Source organism: Musa acuminata, chromosome BXJ2-6 (genome assembly GCF_036884655.1).
Source record: "Musa acuminata AAA Group cultivar baxijiao chromosome BXJ2-6, Cavendish_Baxijiao_AAA, whole genome shotgun sequence".
NCBI lineage: Eukaryota > Viridiplantae > Streptophyta > Magnoliopsida > Zingiberales > Musaceae > Musa > Musa acuminata.
In genome coordinates this window covers 25,677,148-25,701,955 of record NC_088343.1, presented here as the reverse complement: position 1 = coordinate 25,701,955, position 24,808 = coordinate 25,677,148, and the positions used below count along the sequence as shown (strand labels likewise).

The 24,808-nt window shown below is 47.5% G+C and overlaps 1 protein-coding gene across 1 annotated transcript in view; it reads left to right on the top strand.

Moving 5' to 3' along the window:
- The first annotated feature begins 954 nt into the window (after positions 1-954).
- The window catches only part of LOC135615222 (chitinase-like protein 1), a 31,188-nt gene continuing 7,334 nt past the window's right edge, over positions 955-24,808 (top strand). The window contains exons 1-2 of the mRNA XM_065113429.1: positions 955-1,116; positions 1,238-1,597. Of these exons, the coding sequence (XP_064969501.1) occupies positions 1,246-1,597 (352 nt within the window). The 5' untranslated portion in view covers positions 955-1,116; positions 1,238-1,245. The remainder of the gene's footprint in view (positions 1,117-1,237; positions 1,598-24,808) is intronic.

Below are 24,808 nucleotides of genomic sequence, written 5' to 3'. Positions count from 1 at the left end.
TGACTCTGGTAAACTTACTTTATGTCTTCAAGCTACCGTAGTTAATTCTGTACATGTAAAATATACTTCGATCTAGATAATTAATCCTAAGCATCTAATTAAGTTGTCCAGCATGTCATTGGTTCCTCGACGCTTCGTCCGATTCTTCGTCGCATCGTCCTCTCCTACGGCCTATTGCCCAATCGGCTAGTTGACTTTGCAACTCCGATATCCTTGGCGCAATGTCTGCTCTTCTTGGCTCGATGCCCGAATCCACGGCTCGAAGCCTTATATCGATACATCGATCGATCCACCGGCCCGACGTCCAATCTTCTGACATGTTCCTCCAGCCCAACATGATTTTCCTGCTTTAATTGTCTTATCCTGATCGAAGCATCATACGTCACTCAAAACGCAGATTAAAACATAAACACATATTGATTGATTTCATCATCAAAATTCGAGATTTAACAAGAATCAATCAGGTAAATCAAAATTAAGATCACATAATCGATACTTTAATACACATTTTGCTATCATATTTGATATAATTGGTTTTATTAGATAAATGTTTTTTCTAAAATTAATTAAAAGATAGTTTTTCTAATGTGATTTATAAGATTAGATGAGTTTATTACTATTAATTTGAATTAAATCACAAATTCTATCTGTCAAATATCATGTGTAATCTGCATCAACGACATGAAATAAGCGACTTCGCAAACACCCAATCCGTTATCAAATTGTAGATATTTTTCCATACATCACTCAAACGAGATGGTCCAATCAAATTCATCAATGTGAGTTATACGAGAGGATGATCATTAGACATAGATAAAACATTCGACCGGCCAAATTTTAGATTACCTGTTAGATCAAACCATGGAGCTATAATCTATTTTAAAAAATGAATTATAATTATTTTATAATACTAAAAGTATTTTAAAGAAAAAATAGCAAAAATGCGGGGATGGTCCGCTAAAGTTCACTGCGGGGAGTTCTGGGGAAGCAACGTTGTGAGCTGCGGTGCCCCAAATCCGACGGCTGGTATTCTTCGGCTTTCGCAGTCGAGAACAACTCCGGTCGTCCGCCCTACCGATCGATCCTCCGCACTACCGACGCTCTCTTCCTCCGGCGGTCTCTCTCTCTCTCTCTCTTAATACTTTCATTCACCGCCTCCTCCTTCCATCTACTAACCACATTCTTCTCTATCTCCTCTCCTGATTAGCTTTTGTTTCTCTTCTTCTTCTCCTATTAGATCCGGCCATGGCGAAGTTTAGTGCGTGTTTGGCCGTCCTGATGGTGATCGCGGTGGCCGTAACGGCGGTGGAGGCGTCGAAGTCGAAGCACAAGGCGTGCGACAAGGGGTGGGAGTGCAGTGGCAGCATCTACTGCTGCAACGAGACTATTAGCGAGTACTTCGTGGTGTACCAGTTCGAAAATCTCTTCAGCAAGCGCAACGCCCCCGTCGCCCACGCCGTCGGCTTCTGGGACTACCAGTCCTTCATCATCGCCGCCTCCGTCTACGAGCCGCTCGGGTTCGGCACCGCCGGCGACAAGCAGACCAAAATGAAGGAGGTCGCCGCCTTCCTAGGCCATGTCGGCAGCAAAACCTCTTGTAAGAAAGATCCCTCCTTTCCTTCTTTCCTCGATCGTCCCTCCTCTTATTTCTTAATGATAAATTCTCCCTATTTTCCCTGAATTTAGGCTTCAAAATCCAATATTTAGACGTATGGTTCATCATAATCTGTTTATTTGTTGCAAATTACTTCAACGTATGAGTATTTTGGGAGTGGAAATCGATGCGGAATTTCGAATCAGAGCAATAACTAGGTATTGGAATCATGGGGAAGCAAAAAAAAAAGGACATACGCACACGCATTGTCAGCAATGGTTATTTTTGCCTGATAGGCCATATTTTGGTAACCTGCCCTCCAACCACTATTCACAACCACATCAGCGTCAAGGTCAACATACTGGACTGCACCCCTCGGTCAACGTTGTTCCGAAAAGGTCGGATGGCGCCGACCCGCAAAAGTCGGGATGACACTAATCAAGTACAGCGCCGTTAGGTCGGGACGGTGTTGACCAAGTACCGTGCCGTCTCGCAAAAGTTGGGACGCCACCAACCAAGTACAGCACCGTAAGATCGGGACGGTGTCGACCGAGTATCGTGCCGTCCCGTTAAAGTTGGGACGGCGTCGGCCAAGTACAGCGCCGTAAGATCGGGATAGCACCGACCGAGTACCGTGCCGTCCCGCAAAAGTCGGGACGATGCCGACCAAGTACAGTACCATCCCGTAATGGTCGGGATGACAGCGAGTACGACACCACCGCACAACGTCGTGATGCCAAGGACACCCAACATTCGCCCCAAGAGTAAGTCTGTCGCTCGGAGGGTCGGCAACCATAAATATGACAGGTACAGCTGGTCCCCTAGTGGAGGGATAAAAACCCATCGCGGGCCCGACGACAGGTGGTTCTTGGCTCATTTCCCACCTAATTCTAACAAAATCTTCGGAGGGGTCGAAGTCGGGAGCCCCCTTTTCGACCTCGACTTGTGTGCAGGGACTGGTGATAAAGTGGGAGGCAGCCAGCCAATTTGAGTTTCGAGGCCTTGAAGCCAGAGCCCGAGCCTGACCTCACCGGACGACGATCCCCGTCACTCGAGCGCCGACGTGGATGATCTTGCGCACCCGGGACTGAACCAAGCCATGTTGACTCCCTTTGCAACGGCGTAAAGGAACACTATCATTTTGGCGCTAGAAGGAGGGCCCGATGACGCAGGACCAAGCCCACCCAGGCAACACGACCAAACACTTGGGCAACGAACGCCTCCCGACCCACTCGACTCCTGGGCTCGTGGAGCAACATCCGCCTCCCCCCGAGCAGGAGACCAATGGCTCCATAGCAACCCCGGGGCACTATTGGCGGCTGTTCACTGACCCGGGGTTATTGCCCCCGGGAATGGCTACCACTCAACCTTCCATCTCTACCGAGGCATTCCTCAGCCTGGCGCACCAGGTCCAAGTTATGGCGAGGATGGTGCAAACCATCGTTCCCCTCGCTCCTCTCCCCGTACAACTCTCGACGCTCCCGCTGACGCCACAGCGGGAGTTGCCGCCCCCTTGTTTCCACGCAGCCTCCACCCTCTCCTGCACCACCCTTGGTCCCCGGGTGGCTCGCGACGACGAACGTCGCCTCGTCACCCGAATGGCGATTGAGCTCGAGGCCGATGCCCGTGTACGGTACGCGAAGCCTCCAACGCCCCCCCTTCGGCAGTCCCGAGCCTGACACACTGTCGTCCGACTCAGTGACTCCCTCCGGGCACAGCTGCGATCGGTGAATCGACGTCTGGATGAGGTTCAACGAGAGTTTCACAAGTCCAAAGAAGAGCTTGGAGAGTCCTCTTCAGGAGGATTGCCTTTTACACCTGAAATTCAGGACAAGCCAGTTCCTCCAAGCTTCTGTCTCCCTGTTCTCGAAGCCTACGATAGCGGCTCCGACCCGACGGAACATGTCGTCGCCTTTTGAGCCCAGATGGCCCTATACGGCACTTCAGACGCCCTCATGTGCTGGGCGTTCCCCACCTCGCTCCGAGGCCCAGCTCGGATGTGGTACAGTCGACTCAGACCGTCCTCGATCACCTCCTTCGACTAGTTTGCCAAGGAGTTTGAGCTCAATTTCCTGGCCAGCGTGCGACCGGAGTCGTCCGTAGCTCTGCTTCTCGGTCTCAGCCAAAAGGACGACGAGCCCCTTTCTCATTTTGTGACTCGCTTTGCCACTGAAATCCGGGGGCTGCCCGATGCTCATCCCTCTTTGATAATGCAAGCGTTCTTAATAGGACTTCGGCCTTCCAGATTCTTCTGGTCGCTGGTCGAGCGGTCGTCGACGTCTATCCCCGAAATGCTCCAGCTTGCTAACCAATACGTAGCCACTGAAGCATTGATGACGGGGAAGCGTGAGGAGCATAAAAGGCTACGAGCAGAATCGACCCGAGGGCAAGCCCTGGCGTCGCCCAGAAGAACGATCGACCGACTCGACGCACCACTCCCGAGGCCCCCACTCCCGCCTTTGAATTCCTCCAGGACGGGAGATATTCTTGCAGATCAGGGAGAAAGGACTCTTGAAGGCCCCTAACCTGATGAAGGCACCACGCGAGCTCAGAGACCGCTCGAAGTATTGTCGGTTTCATTGTGACTACGGACACGACACCGAGGAGTGTCGCGACTTGAAGAACCAGATCGAAGAGCTCATATGCCGGGGGCACCTGGGCCACCACCTTAGGAGGCCGTGCAAATTGTCGCCCCGTCCTTCGGGTCCGATTGAGAAGCAGATTGATGTGATCAGCAGCCGTCTGGCGTCAGGGGGAGATATAGCATGGCGAGGCGAAAGGCTTATGCTCGAGCAACCATTGAAAAACGCCCGAGACAACCCCAAGTGCCCGAGATCACCTTCTCGGCAGGAGGATTCGAGTACCCGGAGCATGACGACGCGCTAGTTATCTCGGCCAGGATCGCCAATGCTTGGGTTAAAAGGATCATGGTGGACACCGAGAGCTCCGCCGATGTCCTATACTTCGACGCCTTCCGGAAGCTCGGCCCGACCAAGGAAGACCTCGCCCCAATTCAATCGATGCTTACCGAGTTTACAGGTGATTCTATTTCAGCTCTCGACACGACCGTCCTACCAGTCACCCTGGGCGAAGACCCGCAGGTCAAGACGGTCATGGTAACCTTTATGGTGGTGGAACTCCCCTCGGCGTACAACGCCATCCTGGGCCGACCAACCCTCAACAAGCTCAGAGCGGTCATCTCCATATACCATCGGGCGATAAAATTCCCAACTCGAGCAGGGGTCGGGGAAGCAAGGAGCAATCCTCGGGAATCCCGACAATGTTACCTGGCGGTCGTCACATTACCCAAGAAGTCGAGGCGCGAGCATCCTATCGCCGACCCTCAGGACGTCGCCAAGCCAACGCAACGCCTCGAACCGATCGAGCACACCCAAGAAGTCCCTCTATGTCACAACCGACCAGATAGGATCGTCATGGTCGGGTCGGGGCTACCGGAGGAGGAAAGAGAGCAACTCGTCAACTTGCTAGTTGAGAATGCTGACGTCTTTTCCTGGTCACCAGCGGACATGCTCGAGATTGACCGAACGGTCGCGCAACACCACCTGAACATCAGTCCCCAAGTGCGACCGGTGAAGCAGCGACCCCGAAAGCTGGCACTCGACCGACAAAAGGCTGTAGATGAGATAGAATGACTATTGGCGGTGGGATTTATTGCAGAAGCAAAATATCCTCGATGGCTGTTGAATGTAGTCCTCGTTAAAAAGCCTAATGGAAGTTGGAGAACGTGTGTTGACTACACCGACCTCAACTGAGCATGCCCGAAGGACTGCTATCCACTGCCGAGGATCGACCAGCTGGTCGACGCAACCTCGGGCCACGAGCTCCTCATGTTCCTGGACGTGTTCTCGGGGTACAACCAAATCGAGATGGCACCGGAAGACCAGGAACACAGCTTTCATCACAAACCTAGGAGTTTACTTCTAGATGGTCATGTCGTTCGGGTTGAAGAATGCTGGGGCAACCTACCAAAGGATGATGAAAAAGGTGTTCGCCCGCCAGATCGGGAGAAACATGGAGGTGTATGTTAACGACATGATCGTCAAGAGCAAGTCCACCCGAACCCACTTGACGGACCTTACCGAGACATTCAGAACATTGTGGGAGTGCGACATGCACCTCAATCCCGCCAAGTGTGTCTTCGGGGTCAGCTCAGGAAAATTCCTCGGCTTTATCATCCACTGAAGGGGAATAGATGCCAACCCAGAAAAAGTTCAAGCTATCATCAACATGCAGCCTCCCCGTTCGGTAAAGGAGATCCAGCGCTTGACTGGGAGGCTCGCCGCCCTGGCTCGATTCCTGTCTCGATCAAAAGACAAATGTCTCCCCTTTTTCCATATCCTAAAAAGCCCGAAGAACTTCGAATGGACTTCAGAATGTCAAGAGGCGTTTGGCCGACTAAGGGAGCACCTGGCGCACCTACCCTGACTTGCTACAGTCACCTCGGGAGAGCCACTCAGCCTCCACCTCGCGGCTTCCAAACACGCCGTCAGTTCCGTCTTGACCCGGGAAGATTCTGGAGTGCAGAAGTCGATCTACTACTTGAGCCACGTTCTCAGTGGGCCCGAGACGCGATACCAACCGGTAGAGAGACTGGCTCTAGCACTCGATTAGATAGCCAGGAAGCTACGACCCTACTTTTAGGCCCACCCGATCAAGGTAATAACTGACCAGCCATTGCGACAAATCTTATCCAAATTCGACGTGTCCGGACGAATGCTCAAGTGGTCAGTCGAGCTCGAGGAATTCGACATACAATATATCCCGAGGACGGCCATCAAGGCCCAGGCTGTCATGGACAAACTTCTAAACGAGATGTTTGATGTAATGCTTATGTATATCCATATCTTTTGGTATGTTCATGCTTTGCACAACATGTAGAGGGATGGTCGAAGGCTTAATAGCCCCATTGTAGTTGGGTTTAGTGGCCGTTTTAGGCTTGTAAATAAAGGTTGTATCATGTGGACACTTGTGAGAGATTTTCAGTTTGTAATGGACCATTTTGACCTTTTGTTGTGCAACTGTTCAAAGCTTGTAAAGTCTGTTTGTAATTTGTATTGTCTATGAAGTGTTTTCGGAAATGTTTGCTTGTGGATCCCGAGTGAGGCGTTTTCTCTAACCCGTTTTCTCTTTTATGGGTCTTAAGGGACCATTGGAGGCTTCGGGGAGGCTGACCTTTGCGGACGGACACGCAAGGCTGCCGACTTAGACAAAACCAGCTAAGTCCATGACAGATGGTATCAGAGCGGGACAAGCACTCATAGAAACATTTTGCATGCAAACGTGGGGGACCTAGCGGTGCTGTGTTGAGGGCAGTCAGCACACGCGCAACCGTTTGGGGGAAAACGAGCATGAAGATATAGGGAAAAGGAGTCGCTAGGAGGAGCGGACATCTGAGATTGACATTTAGAGGAATGGCCAACCCTTCGCTCAAGATGCACCACGAGAACAAGCAAACTTGGAAGAATGCAGAGCGCACAAAGGTTGGGATGGCTGAGTTCGAGCTACGGCTCGATGTTGACAACAATACTTGATGGTGCTCAAGGCAAGCGAGGCGCTTGGTAAAGGATGAGACCATGCAAGGTGAGATGAGTTGCTCAGCGACCGAAAGAGTTGTGCAAAACACACAGAGGTGAGGGGAATTGCTAACTCGAAGAATTCGGTACTCATGTATGGGCTTGTATGCGGATGATGGAATGCTTGCGGCCATCCCAAGGCGATCGAAACTCGACGCCATGGAGCATTGAAACTTTCTCTTCGGCATGTGAAGGATATGTCCGTAGGAGGCTGAAGTGTGCAGCGAGTTCAGCATGTTGCTAGGCCTTGAGTGGTGCATCGGGGGCTGTATTGACGTGGAGTCGCAATCTAGCAAAGTGCGTTTGCAGGAGGCAGAACAATGCACAGTTTATTCAGCAAATCAAAATAGTCCGAAGGGGATGGTGGTCTCCGAAACTTTCAGAGAGAAAGAAGTGAAGAGAGATGTTGCTCCAACGGGACAGTTATCCAGGAGGGATAGATCCCGGGTTCTCCAGAGGGAGAATCATGTGCAACAGACCGTACATGTTGAGGAGTACCTCAATAAACAACAATTCCACGAAGCTCAATGGACCGAGCGAGCGGCGAGGAGTCGTCGCATGATCTCGCTTGAGAGAATGCATTGGTGGATATATTGCGAGATCAAGTGGGGGAGCGACCCAATGCAACACAAATGAAGGCACACTTAGAGTCGATATGGAGATCAGACTCAAGGGAGGGCTGACCCGTGAAATGGTGGGCGTGAGGACCACCATCAACTCAATGCAAAAACGAGGAGCGGAGCAACTTGGGTATAACTTGGCGAAGTACCCACGCCGCATGAAGGGAGCCAGTATAGAAGATGGAACATGGAGCGGAGGCACAGTGCTTTCCTTGGACAGAGGTCAAGGACATGAACTCTTGCAGAGGCAAGAGTAGGATCATGTTGTTCCATGGTGTCACAGACAAACTTCGAAACAGGATGTTTGATGTAATGCTTATGTATGTTCGTGTCTTTTGGTATGTTCATGCTTTGTACAGCATGTAGAGGGACGGTCGAAGGCTTAATAGTCTCATTTTAGTTAGGTTGGTGGCCGCTTTAGGCTTGTAAATAAAGGTTGTGTCATGTGGACACGTGTGAGAGATTTTCGGTCTGTAATGGACCATTGAACCCTTTGTTGTGCAACTGTTCAGAGCTTGTAAAGTCTGTTTGTAATTTGCATTGTCTATGAAGTGTTTTCGGAAATGTTTGCTTGTGGATCCCGAATGAGGCGTTTTCTCTAACCCGTTCTCTCTTTTGTGGGTCCTAAGGGACATGGGAGGCTTCGGGGAGGCTGACCTTTCTGGACGGACACGCAAGGGTGCCGCACGACTTTGGCAAAACCAGCTAAGTCTGTGACAGATGGTATCAGAGCGGGACAAGCACTCATAGAAACACTTAGCATGCAAACGTGGGGGACCTAGCGGGGCTGCGTTGAGGGCAGTCAGCACACGCGCGACCGTTTGGGGGAAAACGGGCATAGAGATGTAGGGAAAAGGAGTCGCTCGGAGGAGCGAGCATCTGAGATTGACATTCAGAGGAATGGCCAACCCTTCGCGCAAGAGGCACCACGAGAACAGGCAAGCTTGGAAGAATGCGGAGCGCACAAAGGTTGGGATAGGTGAGTTTGAGCTACGGCTCAACGTTGACAACTATACTTGATGGTGCTCAAGGCAAGCGAGGCGCTTGGTAAAGGATGAGACCATGCAAGGTGGAATGAGTTGCTCAGCGACCGTAAGAGTTGTGCAAAGCTCACAGAGGTGAGGGGAATTACTAATTCAAAGAATTCGGTACTCATATATGGGCTTGTATGCAGACGATGGAATGTTCGCGGCCATCCCAAGGCGATCGAAACTCGGCGCCATGGAGCATTGAAACTTTCTTTTTGGCATATGAAGGATACGTCCATAGGAGGCTGAAGTGTGCAACGAGTTTAGCATGTTGCTAGGCCTCGAGTGGTGCAGCGGGGGTTGTATTGACGTGGAGTCGCAATCTAGCAAGTGCGTTTGCAGGAGGCAGAACAATACACAGTTTGTTCAGCAAATCGGAGTAGTCCAAGGGGATGGTGGTCTCCGAAACGAAGAGAGATGTTGCTCCAACGGGACAGTTATCCTGGAGAGATAAGTCCTGGCTCTCCAGAGGGAGAATCATGTGGGATGGACCTCACATGTTGAGGAGGAGTACCTCAACAAACAACTCCACGAAGCGCAATGGACCGAGTAAGCGGCGAGGAGTCGTCGCATGATCTCGCTTGAGAGAATGCATTGGTGGATGCATTGCGAGATCAAGTGGGGGAGCGACCCAAAGCAACACAAATGAAGGCATACTTGGAGTCGATATGGAGATCAGACTCAAGGGAGGGCTGACCCGTGAAATGGTGGGCGCGAGTGCCATCATCAACTCAATGCAAAAACGAAGAGCGGAGCAACTTGGGTGTGACTTGGCGAAGTACCCAAGCTGGATTGTCCGCTTCATTTCCCAATGTACTGCCAATCGAAAACGAAAGTGATGCGAACCTACTTGGAAGTGACAACTAAGTGAAAGAAGAGTCAATGGGCAAATTTTGTGGAGGAAGGACTCAAAAACTTCAGAAGTTTGTGAGACGATGCTCGTTAAAGCTCCAACAAGCATCCATCCAATTCAAGCAGCATGAGCATTTGAGAGACTAACGCATAGTAAGGATGGTCTTTTCTTTCATTTGGAGGATCTGTAGGAATCAACAAGGATCAACACAACTCAGCCAACCCCACACCAGAGTCAGAGTCATAGGTGAGTTGAAGCAGCATGGCGGATCAAAGGTTCGACTACTCAAAAACAGCAGCGGAGAGCAGTTGGGAGCCAGGAGGCGCATTGCAGCTGGAGCAGAAGATTGAAGACTCAGCAAAGGCGAGGAGTTGCAATGTCGACAAAGGCTTCGACGAGGACGTCGAAGGAATAAGTGGGGGAGAATGTCACGGACAAACTTCGAAACAGGATGTTTGATGTAATGCTTATGTATGTCCGTGTCTTTTGGTATGTTCATGCTTTGTACAGCATGTAGAGGGACGGCCGAAGGCTTAATAGTCCCATTTTAGTTAGGTTGGTGGCCGCTTTAGGCTTGTAAATAAAGGTTGTGTCATGTGTACATGTGTGAGAGATTTACGGTCTATAATGGACCATTTTACCCTTTGTTGTGCAACTGTTCAGAGTTTGTAAAGTCTGTTTGTAATTTGCATTGTCTATGAAGTGTTTTCGGAAATGTTTGCTTGTGGATCCCGAATGAGGCGTTTTCTCGAACCCGTTCTCTCTTTTGTGGGTCCTAAGGGACATGGGAGGCTGACCTTTGCGGACGGACACGCAAGGGTGCCGCACGACTTAGGCAAAACCAGCTAAGTCCGTGACAATGGGTCCTTCATTCTGACGGAGCGAACTCATCTTACATGGTGCCAAAGACGAAGGGAGCTTCTGGGCATATACACCTTATCTCGGAGAAGCATTTGATGGAGGGACTAGGGCAACTCAACTTGCGGAGGCGAAGTTGGGTTCAGAAGGCCTTTGCATGGGGCAAGAGGACGCGAAGGCGGGTACTCTTGAAGAATATGCCATAGTGTTGTCATTCAAGTTGCCATGAAAGAAGCGGTGCGCAGCGGAGATTGTGCTGGTAGGGGCAGAGGCCCAAGATCCAGACAATGGTGCACCATTTTCAGCGAAGTCGGTGGACTTCGGGAGCTACTAGGCGACGGACTGTCCTAGAGAGGTGCTTCATCTAGGTGTGACCCAAGAGCGGGTGGATGAAGGTCGATTTCCAAAGGAACGAACAAAATCGAAGGTGGAAGAGACCCTGCGATGTATTGGCAGAGGCCACACATAGAGGGATCACAATTCGAGTTCATCCCACAAGGATCAAAATGCAATGGAGATGTCACCTGGAGGCGACATGGTGCGGCGAATCGTGGTGGAACAGTTCGTGGCAATGTGATACACATGACATAGTCCCGTGAGGGATTAGATCATACGGAGGTATAATCGGAAGCTACTGGAAGCTCCACTTCGGTGAACAACACGACGACAAGAAGGGCTATGGATTCAAGGAGTGAAGGTCATGGTACCGCAGAGGCGAGTCTTCCGTGCATGCATCGAATTTTGCATCGGATGAAAACCTTGGTCATCAGCATATGGGGGCTGTGTTCCATCGAGGGAAAAGTTCGAATGCAAGTACCAGTGAGTCCCATGGGAGGGACTCGATCATGCAGAGGTATGATCGAAGCAGTTAGAGAGTTGGACTGCTCCAGAGCTCATATTCGCGTAAGGGAGCCCGGTAAGTCAGAGGACAAGGTTGAGTAAACGAACGTTGCTACTAAGGAAGCTAAGGAGAACAGAATCAGTGCAAAACCTACAACGTGATGGTAGAGGCCATGCTTGGGAGTTGCAGTCTGTCTTTCCATCGACCAAAGGGAGCTGCTTGGAGAACACAGAGGTGTTGAAGCAGGGGGTCGAAAGGGGCGAGGAAGCGACGACGATGCCAGAGGGACTTAGCTACCCAAAATAAAGCATCAGTTAGAATGGAGGTAGACTCGGAGGAGTGCCACAGAGACATATCTACTGATCGTGAAGAAAAGGGATGCAGATGCGAGGCAACGGATAGTAGGGCCATGGGCATGGCAGCGCCATGGTACCGCAGAGGCGGGACTTCCGTGAAAGTCATTGATCCCTTGCTCTCATGCAGGAAGAGCGCTTGGTCGTGAAAGGGGCCGAGGAGGTGGAACATGCAGAGGCAAACTCCAAGTACCGAGACAAGGCTGAAGGGCAGAGGCCAATGAACTTCATAAGACCGGTGTCAACGAGCTTCTTATCAAGATAGCCGAAAGTGAAGGATTTCGAGTCAGGCAAGAGTGCACGACCAAGGAACGAAGTAGGCAGTACGTGGTGTTGTACCTTTGCTACTCAGTGGAGTAGGTGGCAGGGTTGATGGAGAAGACGGTACAATCCCAGAGGCAACCAAACCTATGAGAGAATTACTCCAAGTTGGGGTGAAAACTTCCTGCATTCTAGAAGTTCGATGGCATTGAGAAGATGAATCATAGTAACTAACTCAACACAAGGAGTGCAAACACTTAAAGTGCTTCAGAAGTGTGAGCAAAGAGCAGGCGAAGGCCAGTAACCAACTCGATGCATGGAGTACAACCCCGAGGAGGCGGGCGAAGTCAAGTAACCTTTGCCTTCTCAACTCTTAAGAGAATGGGCGAAACCGAGTACCCTAGTTCTCTTATCTATCCAGCAGAGGAGCTCTGCACAGGTTCAAAGACCCTTCGAAGATAATGGAAGATAATAGTTGTCGAATCCTCACCAACGGTGATCAGTGCTACTAAGAGTAGATTGTCCACTTCATTTCCCAACGAAATGTCAATCGAAAGTAGAAGTGATGCGAACCTACTTGGAAGGGACAACTAAGTGAAAGAAGAGTTGATGGACAAATTTTGTGGTGGAAGGACCCAAAACTTTGAAAGTTTGCGAGGTGATGCTCGTTAAAGCTCCAACAAGCATCCACCCAGTTCAAGCAGCATGTGGTATTTGAGAGACTGGCGCATAGTAAGGATGGTCTTTTCCTTTATCTAGAGGTGTCCCACCCGACGACGGACCACTATTCGAAGTCGACGCTGCAACCTCGGACCCCGACCTACCAGAAGAAGAAGAAGAAGAGGAGGAAGAGGAGGAAGTGGATATCTGGACCGACCTGAGGCGTTTACCGACCAAGGAGAAAAGGAGGGAGCGGGAACAAGGAGCACAAGAATGAACTTAGCCAAAAAGAAAACAAACAAGCAAATAGGGAGAGTGGGAAGGGGGTTTTATAGGGCAAAGCCTCACCAACCGAGGCGACCCTTCGCCTCCCCCCGGAAGGCCAGCAGTCGCTCCCCTCGCCATAATGACCCCTGGAGAAGCACAAATTCCGAGGCAAGCGTCTCCGCCCTAGCAGGAAACTTCCTGCCAAGGCAGAAGCTTTCCGCCAGGGCAGAAATTTCCCGCCAGGACAGAAACCCACTGCAAGCACGGAAGTTTCCCGCCAAAACTAACGTGGCGGGAATATTACGGTCTGGTTCGTTTCGGCCGAGGGCAAAGCAGAGCCGCTCGCCCCCACCAGACACACCGCGCCCGAACTTTTTGGTATGTTCATGCTTATATATGTTCGTGTAATGCTTATGTATGTTCATGCTTTGCACAGCATGTAGAGGGACAACCAAAGGCTTAATAGTCCCATTGTAGTTGGGTTTGGCGGTCGTTTTAGGCTTGTAAATAAAGGTTGTATCTTGTGGACACTTGTGAGAGATTTTCGGTTTGTAATGAACCATTTTGACCCTTTGTTGTGCAACTGTTTAGAGCTTGTAAAGTCTGTTTGTAATTTGCATTGTCTATGAAGTATTTTCGAAAATGTTTGCTTGTGGATCCTGAGTGAGGTATTTTCTCTAACCCGTTTTCTCTTTTGTGGGTTCTAAGGGACCATGGGAGGCTTCTGGGAGGCTGATCTTTGCGACGACGAGCATATTGAGCAATGGTGGAGCTTACACATCGACGGCTCGGCAAACGCAAAAGGGGGCGGGGCTAGCCTCGTCCTCAAAAGCCCCGATGGCCGGACGTTCAGTCACGCGCTCCGCTTCGGGTTTAAGGCTACCAACAACGAAGCTGAGTACGAGGCGCTCCTATCCTGCCTTAAGTTGGCCCTCGAGCTCCAAGTCAAAGGCATCGAAGTTTTCACCGACTCCCAGCTAGTGGTCGGCCATATCAACGGAGACTATGAGGCTCGGGATGTTACCATGGCAAAATACTTATCCGAGGTAAAGAAACTCGTTAGCTGCTTCTAGCGCTTCGCCATAACAAGGGTGTCGCAGGCCCAGAACGCACAAGCCAACGCCTTGGCGAAGTTCGCCTCAACTCAAGACGCCAAACTGCCTCCGGAAGTCGAACAACTTCCTTACCGGGGGGTAGTTTGCTGGCCCCATGGTTGAGTCTGTTGGTGGCCTATAATTTGACACAGCAGAGGATGAATATACCTGTTGAGATAATTTTGCAAGTTGTGGGTATTCCATTGCTAAATCTTCTAATCCTGCTGCGATTATTTCCTTTTGGGGCTTTTGGGGGTATGGCAACTCTCCTTCCCCTTCTGAGATGTAGGTATCTTGAAAGTAGGAATTAAGATTTCTACACAGTTCCTCTGCCTCATTGTCGCTGTCATATGATAATTGAATATTGACGGCTATTTTGTGTCTCCGGATTTCTTCTTCATCACTGAATGCTTCGTTGTCCGCAGTATTGTAGTTGATCCGGCTAGATGTTGATGTGGCTTTATAATTGTCGAAACTAATGGATATTCTTCCATCAATTAGGTTTCGACTTCTGAGTTCGGCAGGCTGCATTGGGATTGAGACCTGAGTCGGCCTAATCATCCAGTCCCTTCCTCTGATTTCCGATGTGGAATGCCTTCTGCCTGGTAGAGCTCTTACACCATGGCTTGTCAGGTAATCCACCACCCCAGAAATTTCATAAGCAAAGGCGACATTCGGGGTATTTGAAAGACGCCCCACCATTCCCCTGGTGACTAACAAATTTGCTTCTCCATTCTGCCATGTGTCATATCCACGGGTTAGTATGGAGATTTGTATATTGCGGTAAAAATCTCCTACCGTCATCATAGTGTCTGGTATGACGTAGACCAGTTGACTTCCTCTGGTAAGGTCTACTTCCATGGTTGCGATGATGGACCTGTCATCGGCCCACCTGTTGTCTCGGAATACTAGTAGTGCCAGCGTTCCCTCTTCCTGTCTGTGGAGAGTCTGGATTCTAGTTTGTAGAATCCCGAGATGAATATATCTCATCCCACTTCTGACCAGTTGGTTAAAGCTTTGCTCCTGTATAAAGGCCCTGTCTTCCTGGTTACTGGTGACTAGCATGGCCTCTTCTGATCGATGCGTGTAGACCCTGTGATGCGCATCATCTCTTCTTGAGTGATATAATATTTCAGCAGGTGCTATTGCCGCTCTCTCCCTCATGGATAGCTGTAGTTGTGCTTGAGGGTCTATTTGTTGTTCTAAAACTTGTATGCTTGGGTCTGGGCTCCTGGAAATGAATTGCCCAAGTCGCCGTCTGGCGTTGAATATTCTCCTCTGGTTTCTCCTGTAGCTTCTGATCTGGTCCTCTATAAGAGGAGTTGATGTGGATACTTCCTGGGTTTGCGTTCTAGAGGTCATCTTTTTACTTCCTGAAGGATTTTTATAGGATCCTTGAAAACCAGGATTTTGCCTTTTGTCTCCTTAGGCCTTTCTGAGGGGCCTAGGTTGAGATTTGCTAATTTGGTGATCAAGTCTTCAGGTACCACTTGAGATTGGGTCGATCTCGTTTGTTGTGACTCCTGTATTGTTTGTAGTTCTGTTCGTATTCCCTTTATGTCTTCGGCTATTTGTATTCCTCATATATTCCCGTATTCCCGTATTGTTTGTAGTTCTGTTTGTAGTTCTCTTATATTCCACGTTTCTCTTATATTCCTCATCTCTAAAGTTCTTATTACCTGTAAGGCTCCTGTATAAAGGCTCCAGTTGGTCAAAGCTTTGCTCCTGTATAAAGGCCCTGTCTTTAGCCAAATACAACTTTAGAGATAGGTAATAAGAACTAGGAAGAAATAAGAACTAGGAGGAAACTTACAGACTCTGAATTTGTACTTTGGACTCGAAGTAGAACTTCGGATCTCTTTCGCCTGCTCTGCAATGAGCTGAACTTCGGGCTTCATATAGAGAAACTTGGACAGAGGATTGGGTGGTCATTGGCCCCCATCGACGTCCTATCCAAGATTTTCCATATTGCCTTTACTGATACCAGAGGTGCAACACGTGGGCACAGAGGATAAAAGAAAACCAGGGGCGCAAAACCAGGTGCGCCGACGCTAGTAGACAAATATGCACGGCTCCCCGAGGCTCAGTGCATTAGGTAGAAACTAGTGGCGCAAGACCAGGTGCGCCGACGCTAGTAGACAAATATGCATGGCTCCCCGAGGCTCAGTGCAAAAACTAGTGGCGCAAAACTAAGTGCGCCGACACTAGTAGACAAATATGCAAGACCTTCCGAGATTCTGCCCATTCACAAGAATTTGAAGTTTTCAATTCTATGGGCGGAATCTTTGGTCAGGGCCAGAGCCCTTTCCAGCTGTTGTTGCTGCTGGCAGATTGTCAGTAGCCAGTCTTTGTACCAGTTATCCCTTCCCCCACTCTTCCTTTGATATTCTCTAACTTTTGCTGAGTGGATATCATGGAAGCATTGTAATGCTTCACAGGCTTGTCTGGCGGCTTTTCTTTGAATTGCAAGAAGCTCTCCTTCTGTTGCCTTGATCTTGCTAAAGGTGATTCCTCCTCGTATCTCTGCTTTGAGCTCGTCCAGCTTTTGTTGGTACTGCTGGACAAGGTTACAATCAGTCTGTTGAGGATCGCTACTGCTTTCGGGTTTGGTTGCGTCTGGACCTCCCGGGTGGCTTCTAGTAGCGTGAACACCTGCTCGTTGGGCCATCCTACAACTAAAATGTTTATTAGTCTGAATAAAGAATCTGCTAGGGTATTGCTGGCTCCTTCAATATGTTCAAATTTTACTTCTACACCACTCCCCGTTATATAGTCTGTGAAAGCAATCCACCGAACTCTAGAAGGTTTATTCTGTGCAGACTTGTTGAAGAAGCTAATAATTGCTTGACAGTCTGTTCGGATAATAACTTCCTTCTTGTCTAGGAAATATATCTTTAATGCTTCCAGCGTCTTCATAACTGCGTGCATTTCTGCATCAATAGTAGATTTGATAGGGCTGAACTTTCCGCTGGCATAAGCGCAGATTTTTTCGGAGCTTCTGGGGTCTCCTTTGTATTTCTTCCATTTGCATACCCCCCCCCATCCTTCCATGCAACCATCTGTTTCTAAGATGATGAAGCACTCCTCTGGAGGGACCTCCAGGTCTGGAAGATTTTTGACCAAGCTTTTGATGCTCCTGATCAATTTCCAGTCTTGTTCGTTAAATCTCTTTTCCCCAGTTGGGCTGGTCTTGGAATAGAGTGGGCCTAAGAGCCTGCCTAGGTTAGGTATGTAATTTCGGGCGTAGTTTAATATGCCCAACCATGATCTAAGACCCCTTTTTGTGGTAAGATCCTCTTCTTGGTATTCCGTGATCTTCTTGATAATATGGGGTTGTAACTTGATCTTTGAGTTTCCTAAGACTGCCCCAAGGAATTCAATCTCCTTCACTGCTATTTTCATTTTGGATGGGCTTAGTACCAGGCCATTGTTTTGACAGATTTTTAGCATCTGGGCTAGATGCCTTGCATGGTCCTTTTCATTTTTAGAGAAAATTAGTATATCATCGATATATACTGCAATGAATTCTTCGGTACCTTTGAAGCATTCGTCCATTTTTCTCTGGAATATTGCTGGTGCATTTTTAAGCCCAAATGGCATGGCTAGCCATTCATATAATCCTTCAGGGACCCAAAAGGCAGTCCATTCGATTGAATCTGGGTGCATAGCAACTTGATGAAAGCCAGACTTAAGATCAAATTTTGAATAAATTTTGCTATTGCTGACCTTTCTTAGAATGGTGTTGATTCCTGGTAGGCTGTACTGGTCCTTTTCGGTGATATCATTCAGCCTTTTGTAGTTGAATACCATTCTCTCTTTGCCTTTCTTTTCTATTCCAGTGATGGGATCTATTGTTGTCCCGGAGTTGACAATTATGGCGGTAGTTCGGTGTTTACTTTTGCTGGGCCTTATTACTCCAATTTCCAACAGGGCCCTTATATGCTTTGAAAAAGCCTCCTTAGCCTGTGGTGTGAGATGCTTCGGTGGTTTGTCTTCTACCACGAAATCAGGGTTTTTAATTTCCAATTTGCACTGAATCTTGTTTTTCTCCCAGTGTTTAAGGGGGTCCTCCCCAATGTATCCTTGGGCCCTTAGTTGGTCTAGTAGGCTTCCAAACTTTGCCCTGATAGTATTATCACTTTGTTGGTCTTCGGCGGAGAAAAATACTGCTTCTTGGATCTGAACATAGTCATTTTCCTCAAGATCTAATTCTTCTATGGCTGCTGCTGCTGGGATGTAAGGCAGTGTGTTAATTGTAGTAAGGTTCTTGTAAAAAGTAACAATATTACCTTCTATCCTTACTCCTCCCTGCATTGCCCTGATAAAATTGCATCCGATTATCATTTGAATGTCATCCCCGAGTTTCATCTTAAATGCGTAAGTATAGGGGATTCTGAACGTGTTATCACCAATGGTCATTTTACCTCCCTTTAGTTTCCGGTTTGCAGTTGTTTTGGACGTGATCCCACTGAAGTGTACAGTGTAAGGGTTCTCTTCCACCGCTGCATCTGGTGTAGCATCCTCATCTATGCAGCAAGTTGTGGCTCCTGTGTCCAATATAGCATTTACCTTAAAAGGGGGAATATTTTGAATTTCTATTTGTACCTTTAGATTGAACAGCATATTTTTGGATTTCCTTGAGCCAGTCGTTTCTTTGGTCTCCACAGATAAGACCTTTTGCGTTTCTTCTGTAAGTAAGACGAAGATGTCTTCTTCTTCTTTTTCTTTGTTTTTCAGAGTTCTTAGATTTTCAATTTCTCTTATCAGATCAGCCTTTTCTAGTCTCAGTCTGTCCATTTCCATTATTTCCTTTTCAAGCTGATCATATTTTTCTGTCCATTCGCATATCTCTTGTCGTAAGCGAAGGTTCTCCTGGGCGGTAGCTACGGTTTGGACATTCATTTCTTCCAGTTCCTTGGCTTTCTGTTGTTCAGATTCCGCAGCCATCTTCAGCCTTCTGATTTCTGCTTCACAATGGTTGATGTAATCTTGCTGTTGTTGAAGCAGGTTTTTAGGCTCATACTTTGGTGGTTCTTCCATCATTACGGGGGTCTTTTTGTCAAAGTAATATATGCTGCACATTCCGCATGAAGTCATTTTGCATAGGGGGCAATGTCTCCTGTGCCTTCTTTGTGATATTCTTTTGCAACACTTACACTTTTCCAGATTGGCTGGTAATTCAGTGTTGATTTCCCATATGTGTCTGCATTCGGCTTGTTCCTGGGAGACTTGAATCCTGGCCCGGTAGCCTGACTCGGGTCCTATCCACCAAGTTCTACTATCTTCTATTAGTGCAAAGATCTCGTGGGTAAATGAGTGTATACCTTGCTCTACATCTTCTCCTTCAGAAATAGAGTAGATTGCGTCACTTTGATTTTCACCTTCTTGTACTGATAATATTTCATAGTCCTCTGGAAGGTCAAGTTGTTCGAACATTGCCACTCTTTTGATGTTCTTCCGGTCATTGGGGCACTCTCTTGTAAAGTGTCTGTCACGCCCCCTCAAAATATAACCATGATTTTTAAACTTTTCGTCACAGACCAATCCAGGATCCAAACTAACGTTTGAGGACACTGAAAAACATTCAATCAAATTCACATCCATAAAACATGTGCATTTTAAAATCATATATCACATCACTCGATATTTCACATTTATGGCAACCCAAGCCAACTTGACAAACATGAACAACATTTATAAATCCACAAGCTAAATAAATTATACAATCAGAACTCCAACTATTCACCACAAGTTCATATCGTCATAAATTAGACTTAACATTTCGAAATTCCAAATAACAGAGATCTTCTAACACTTTTACACAGTATATCCATTTCGATCATCAGAACAATTCATTACATACAAAATATGCTTATACAACAATAGCATAACAACCGACAAGACTTGCCCATAATTCTGAATAGCTATCCACTGCCTCAGCCCAAATCAAACATCTCGAAGAGTGACAAGCTGACCTGAAAGATTTATATAACAACGGAGTGAGCCAAAAACGGCTCAGCAAGTGACAAAACATATTCAGAACAAAAGGAACGGTTTCAAACGAGTAAGGTATCATAATGTAAGGCAGAATACAAGAATTCTCAAGGATACCATCTCATTAGATACAAAATCATAAGTATCATGTCATTCAAAACATATTTGATTCATAACAAATGGAGCACAGAGTAATTGGAGCATATCAATGGCAGATAGGACATTTCAGAACATATCAGTTCATAGCAAATGGAGCACAGAGTAATTGGAGCATATCAATGGCAGATAGGACATTTCAGAACATATCAGTTCATAGCAAATGGAGCACAGAGTAATTGGAGCATATCAATGGCAGATAGGACATTTCAGAACATATCAGTTCATAGCAAATGGAGCACAGAGTAATTGGAGCATATCAATGGCGTATGAAATGTTCCGGAGCATATCAACGACATATGGAACATTTCGAAACATATCAACAGTGGAGGAAACATTTCAGAGCATATCAATAACAAATACCGTACAGAAGCTCAAACGTCGTCTTTGACGTTGCAAACATATCAATCTTATCCAAAGCATGTACAGAAACACATAACCAAAGCTCTGGATATCATATCAAACATACAGAAGGTGTAGTGGGATCTCAGTCAGAATGTGATTCATCCATTTCTGAATGACCACCTGACAAAAGTCTCCAACGTTTGGGAGCTCCATCCACCCACGTCTAGGTGAAGTCAAAGGGGGCCGGCAGAGCATCGCAGGCTCTAATCACATACCCACGTAGCGGGCAACAAGCGCATACAGAATATCCCTCATAGCGGGACCCCACATAGCGGGCAAATAGCGCATACCCTTTACCATTTCTGGCAAAGGTCCAGACAATCCCACACACCAGAGTACAAAAGGGCAGTTTCAACAATAAGTAGCATATATTGGAAGCACACACGGAACAACAAAACGTACATGTGCCTTTACGAGTCAATCCGAAGTAAGCAATAATCTTTCACAAGTATATTCAGATTTGAAAGGAATTGAAAGCAAGGGCACATATGGAATCCAAGCAATCACATATAACTCAATTCAATAAGAAGATTTGATGAATTCAATGTCCAAAGGAATGAAACTGGAATAGGCACATATCGAAAGCAAATGCGGAACAATAGGATATACATGTGCCTATATGAGTCAATACGATATAGCATAAACGTTACACAACAGTTTTCAAGAATGCAAATAATTTTTAGGACAAGAGCATACAAGAATTCAAAGCAGTAATATAAAGCTCAATTGAATAAGAAAGCTAAAGGATATCAATTTCCAAAGGAATGAAACCAGAATATGAGAAATCGACCAAAGCTCGATTTCTGGCAGAATACAGAAGGCACATTGAACAAATGATTCAAACTATCAATCGTGCTCCAATTTACTCAGAAATAATCATTGGATAATACTTTCAGATAAGACAGGCTTCATATGAATTGAACTGTCCAACAGAGAGAGTTACAAATAATTTGGTAAGCAAGAGTCGTAGAACAAAATCTCTATTGGCAGAATTCATAATGTCAGATTCAACAGATAACTGGGCAGGTGTTTAGATTCCAAATCTTTCAATCCATATATCAAGGAAAGGTCTACGAGTCTAGGTTCCAATGAAATCAGTTTTGAACAAATCAGAGTTTCCACAAAGGCTTATAGGCAGCTCGGTATCAAAAGGTCAGAATCTCAGAAGTTGCACAGATTCGAATCGTTACGTCTAAACAGGAGATATATCAAATGCAAGGCTACAACAATTCAAAGTTCCTCATATTCAAAGCAAATGTGGAGATAAAATTGACAGTGAGGAAAGATCAGGATACTTGCAATAAGACATATCAGAGCAATTATAGGAGAAACGATCAGGGAACTTGCAATAAGACATATCAGAGCAATTATAGGAGAAACGATCAGGGAACTTGCAATAAGACATATCAGAACAATTATAGGAGAAACGATCAGGGAACTTGCCTTTCAAATATTTTGATCTGAATATCCAAGGAAGGTGCCAGTCCAATCTTTCTACTTTTCCTCCGTGTCCTCTCTCTGTTTCGTTTTGTGCTCCCGTTTTCTTCCTTTCTTCGTAACTACATCACGTGTCGAACATCGAGGCACAGTCACCTGCTCTCTCTTACTCTCATTCCTTCTTTTTCTTTCCCAAACGCAGCTGCCACAGCCGCCGCCGCTGCCGCTGCCACAATCGCAGCCACGACCGCAACTGCGGTCACAACCGCAGCCCCCTTCCACTGCACTATTTCCTTCTTCCCTTCTCTCGCAGACATAACTGCTGCATACGCAGTCGCTGCCGCTGCGGCCGCAATCCCGTCCGCAGCCCCTTTTTCCCCCTTTCCTTTCCTTTCTTTCCCGGCTGCAACTGCCGCAGTCACAGTCGCAGCCATGGCCGCAGCCACCACAACCGCAGCCTCTACTTCCTCTGCTACTCTATTTCCTCTCCTACTTCTCTTCCAACTGCAGCTGCCACTGCCGCAGCTGCCACCCCTTCTCCTCTTCCTCTCTTCTTCCTCTCCTTCCCTTTCTCTTCTTCTTCCTTTCCTTCTCTTCTTTCCCAGCCACAGCTGCAGCTGCCATCACCGCAGCCGCAGCCCCTTCTCCTCTTCCTCTCTTCTTCCTCTCCTTCCCTTTCTCTTCTTCTTCCTTTCCTTTTTCTCTTTCCCTGCCACAGCTGCAGCTGCCATCGCCGCAGCCGCAGCCCCTTCTCCTCTTCCTCTCTTCTTCCTCTCCTTCCCTTTCTCTTCTTCTTCCTTTCCTTTTTCTCTTCCTCTTTCCCTGCCATAGCTGCAGCTGCCACAACCGCAGCCGCAGCTACTTCTTTCCCTTCTCCTCTTCCTTCTCCTTCCTTTCTTCTTCTTCTCTCCCCGCTGCAACTGCTGCAGTCGCAGCCGCAGCCACGGCCGCAACCTCTCCCTCCTCCCCTGCTCATCTTCCTCTTCTTCTTCTCTTCCAGCTGCAGCTGCCATCGCCGCAGCTGCAGCCCCTTCTTCCCCGGCGTCACACACACCCTCTCCTCTGTTTCCTCTGCAGGAAACAGAGGTATCACACCTCTTTCTCTTCCTCTTCTTCTTCTTCTCCTCTTCCCCTCTTCCCTTTTCCTCCCCAAGGCCACACATCTCCTCGCTGCAGCCTTGCCGCAGCTATCTTCTTCTTCTTCTTCTTCCCTTTTCATCCTCAACGCCCCACACATCCTCTCCTCTGTTTCCACCTGCGGGAAACAGAGGTGCTGCAGCCCTGGCTGCTGCAGCTGCCTCTCTTTTCCCTCTTCTTCTCCTTCTCTTCTTCTCCTCTTCCCTTTTCCTCCCCAAAGCCACACACCTCCTCGCTGCAGCCTTGCCGCAGCTATCCTCCTCTCTTCTTCTTCTTCTTCTTCTTCTCTTCTCCCTCTTCTTCCTCTCTTCTTCTCCCCACGCCCCACAGCTCCTCGCTGCAGCCCTCGCTGCAGCCACTTCCTCTTCTTCTTCTTCTTCTTCTTCTTCTTCTCTTCTCCCTCTTCTTCCTCTCTTCTTCCTCCTCTCTTCTTTTCCCTCTTCTTCTTCTTTTCTTCACTCCTCATGCCCCACCGCTCCTCTCTGTTTCTCGAAGAAACAGAGAGTGCGTGGGAGGCGGTGGGATAAAACCGAAATTTTCGGTTTTTCTTTATTTACTTCTTTTTACAACTTAACAGTTTAGTCTTTGAAATTTCTATATTTACATATAGGTCCTCCAATTTATAAATAAATCTTTATTAATAATTTTTAAAAGCGAGGGATATTACAATGTCCCTCGTCACCACATAGGTAGCACTTGCACTTCTTATTTCTTAACAAGTGTTTCTTTTTCTCTATTCTGGCATGAGATGAATGTGGCTTACCTTTGTAGGTTGTTGCTCTCCTTACACTGTATTTTCTTTCAGGTTTATTGTAATATCCTGGGATTGGGATCTCGCTGCAGAAAGATAGGTCTTTCAAGGCCCTTCTGAAAGCAGCGTCCTTGCATTCAGCTTCTAAATACTTGTAGGAGAAAAGTATTCTTGGGATTACTCCTATAGTATTTCCCCTGTATTTTGCTTCAAATGCCTCTTTTATTCTTTTTCCAAGTTCACCAGGCATTTTGGACCATAATTTTTTAGAAAGCTCAGGGCTTGTGAATAACCTTCCTGTCTTTGATGCCAGCCTCATGTAATCATTTAAGAATTGAATAATGTATTTGAGGTTTGTGCAAGATAACCTTTCAAGGTCTCGGTAGGCTTCTTCCTGTGCTGTTGTTGAGCCCTGGAATGGATCTTCCAAGATGAAGATGGTCCTTAGTTGTGAGAGGATGTTTTGCGTTCCTCCCGATCCATCTGCGTTAGCCATTAATAATTGATATTCCTCTGGGTATGCCATGCGCCATTGGATCCATGCTAACTTCTCCGCTTCTCCTAGTAAATTTTCGATGAATTTTATTTTTGCTTGCGGATCTGTGAATCCCTGTAAGGAAACTAAATTTTTAGTGATGAATTCCCATCTCATGAATACCTCATCAAACATCCCGAGCTGGGATGGGATTATGAACATAGCTCCTTGTTGTTGGAATGCCGATGGGAGGTTCCAGGCTTCTGAGAAGTCTTTTGCTTTAAACTTCGGCTGCCTTGTATAGCCTTCATATGTTGGTTTTTGATTTGATGATTCCACATTTATGGCCGGGGGGTAGTTTGCTGGCCCCATGGTTGAGTCTGTTGGTGGCCTATAATTTGACACAGCAGAGGATGAATATACCTGTTGA